Source organism: Frankliniella occidentalis, unplaced genomic scaffold (assembly GCF_000697945.3).
Source record: "Frankliniella occidentalis isolate FOCC.00 unplaced genomic scaffold, Focc_3.1 Scaffold38, whole genome shotgun sequence".
In the NCBI taxonomy this organism is placed as follows: Eukaryota; Metazoa; Arthropoda; class Insecta; order Thysanoptera; family Thripidae; genus Frankliniella; species Frankliniella occidentalis.
The window spans coordinates 2,034,776-2,035,998 of NW_026267168.1; the positions used below are offsets into that span (position 1 = coordinate 2,034,776).

Sequence of the window (1,223 nt, forward strand, 5' to 3'; positions counted from 1 at the left end):
GGCCCCACCCCGCCCTCCACCGGCCCCACCCCGCCGTCCGCGGGCGCCTCGCCGTACAACTTCCCCGCGGCGGCGCTGGCTGCCTTCGCCGCCGGGTACCCGCCCGGCCTGCTGCCCAAGTTTGGACCGCACCACCCGCTCGCCTCGCCGCTGGGCCTCCACCCGGCGCACCCGTACCCCTCGGCCGAGGACGTGCTCGCGGCCGCTATCGCCGGCCACCACCCTCACCCCGCCATGGTGCCCCGGCCGTTCAGGCCCATGCCGCCCGAGGACGACGGCGTCGTGGACGACCCCAAAGTCACCCTGGAGAGCAAGGAGCTCTGGGAGAAGTTCCACAAACTGGGCACCGAGATGGTCATCACCAAAAGTGGCAGGTGAGTCGCTACGACTTTTTTGTTTCCTTTTTGCCGCTCTTTCGCACACACGTGAATGCTTGCGTTCACTTTTCCCTTCGAGGAAGCGGGCGTGCGTTAGGTGCACTAACGATTCATTTCGTGCTGAGGTGCGATACCGAAAATCACCTGCCGGATTCCTCATCCGGCCTTTACAATGCCCGTTTTGAAACTGGGACTGGAAGAGCGAGACAGAGCGAGAGAGAAAAGGGAGCAAAAGAATTGATGAGTCACAAACTTGAAAGCGAAAACGCAACAGTTCCCGGTACACGGGTGTCCGTCCGTGACAACATCATTTCGGTAATTAGGTCTCACTTAATGAACAGATGTGTGCTGTACCGTGCCGCGCGCGCGCCTGTGCGAGCCTGTGTATGTGTGTGCGTGCGTGCCTGCTGCAAGGACGGGGCGCTGCGTGTGTGACAGAGCTCGAAGCGCTCTCTATCTCTGTCTCTCTCTCAGCGTTTATTTAGGCATTCCTTCCGACATACCGGGGCGTTGCAGTCGCCTTGAGTTGCTGGCTGACAGTCGAACGTCTGCTGCCGCTTGGTTCGAATACCGGAGCCGGTACTATATCGCGTCCCGGCTATGTGTAGTATACGGTCTCGCTCTCCGGATCAAAATGTAGAGGCGTAAGGGGGCAAGAAAGAAAAATTAAAAAAAACAAAACATTTTCTTCACCCGCGCGCGAAGCGAGGTCGGAGTGGAAAGAGGAGCTGCATGTCATTGCTGTCGCTCAAAGAGGTGTAATTAACGGCAAAAAAATAATGTCGGAAGAATAAGACAAACGGGGGGTATTGTGCGTGGGCGGGATGTGCGGCGAGAAGGGCGGGG

At 58.7% G+C, this 1,223-nt stretch overlaps 1 protein-coding gene across 1 annotated transcript in view; it reads left to right on the forward strand.

Annotated features, from left to right (window-relative positions):
* The first annotated feature begins 6 nt into the window (after positions 1 to 6).
* LOC113211285 (optomotor-blind protein-like) overlaps positions 7 to 1,223 on the forward strand; it is a 78,135-nt gene continuing 76,918 nt past the window's right edge. The window contains exon 1 of the mRNA XM_052266371.1: positions 7 to 374. Coding sequence (XP_052122331.1) covers positions 235 to 374 — 140 coding nt within the window. The 5' untranslated portion in view covers positions 7 to 234. The remainder of the gene's footprint in view (positions 375 to 1,223) is intronic.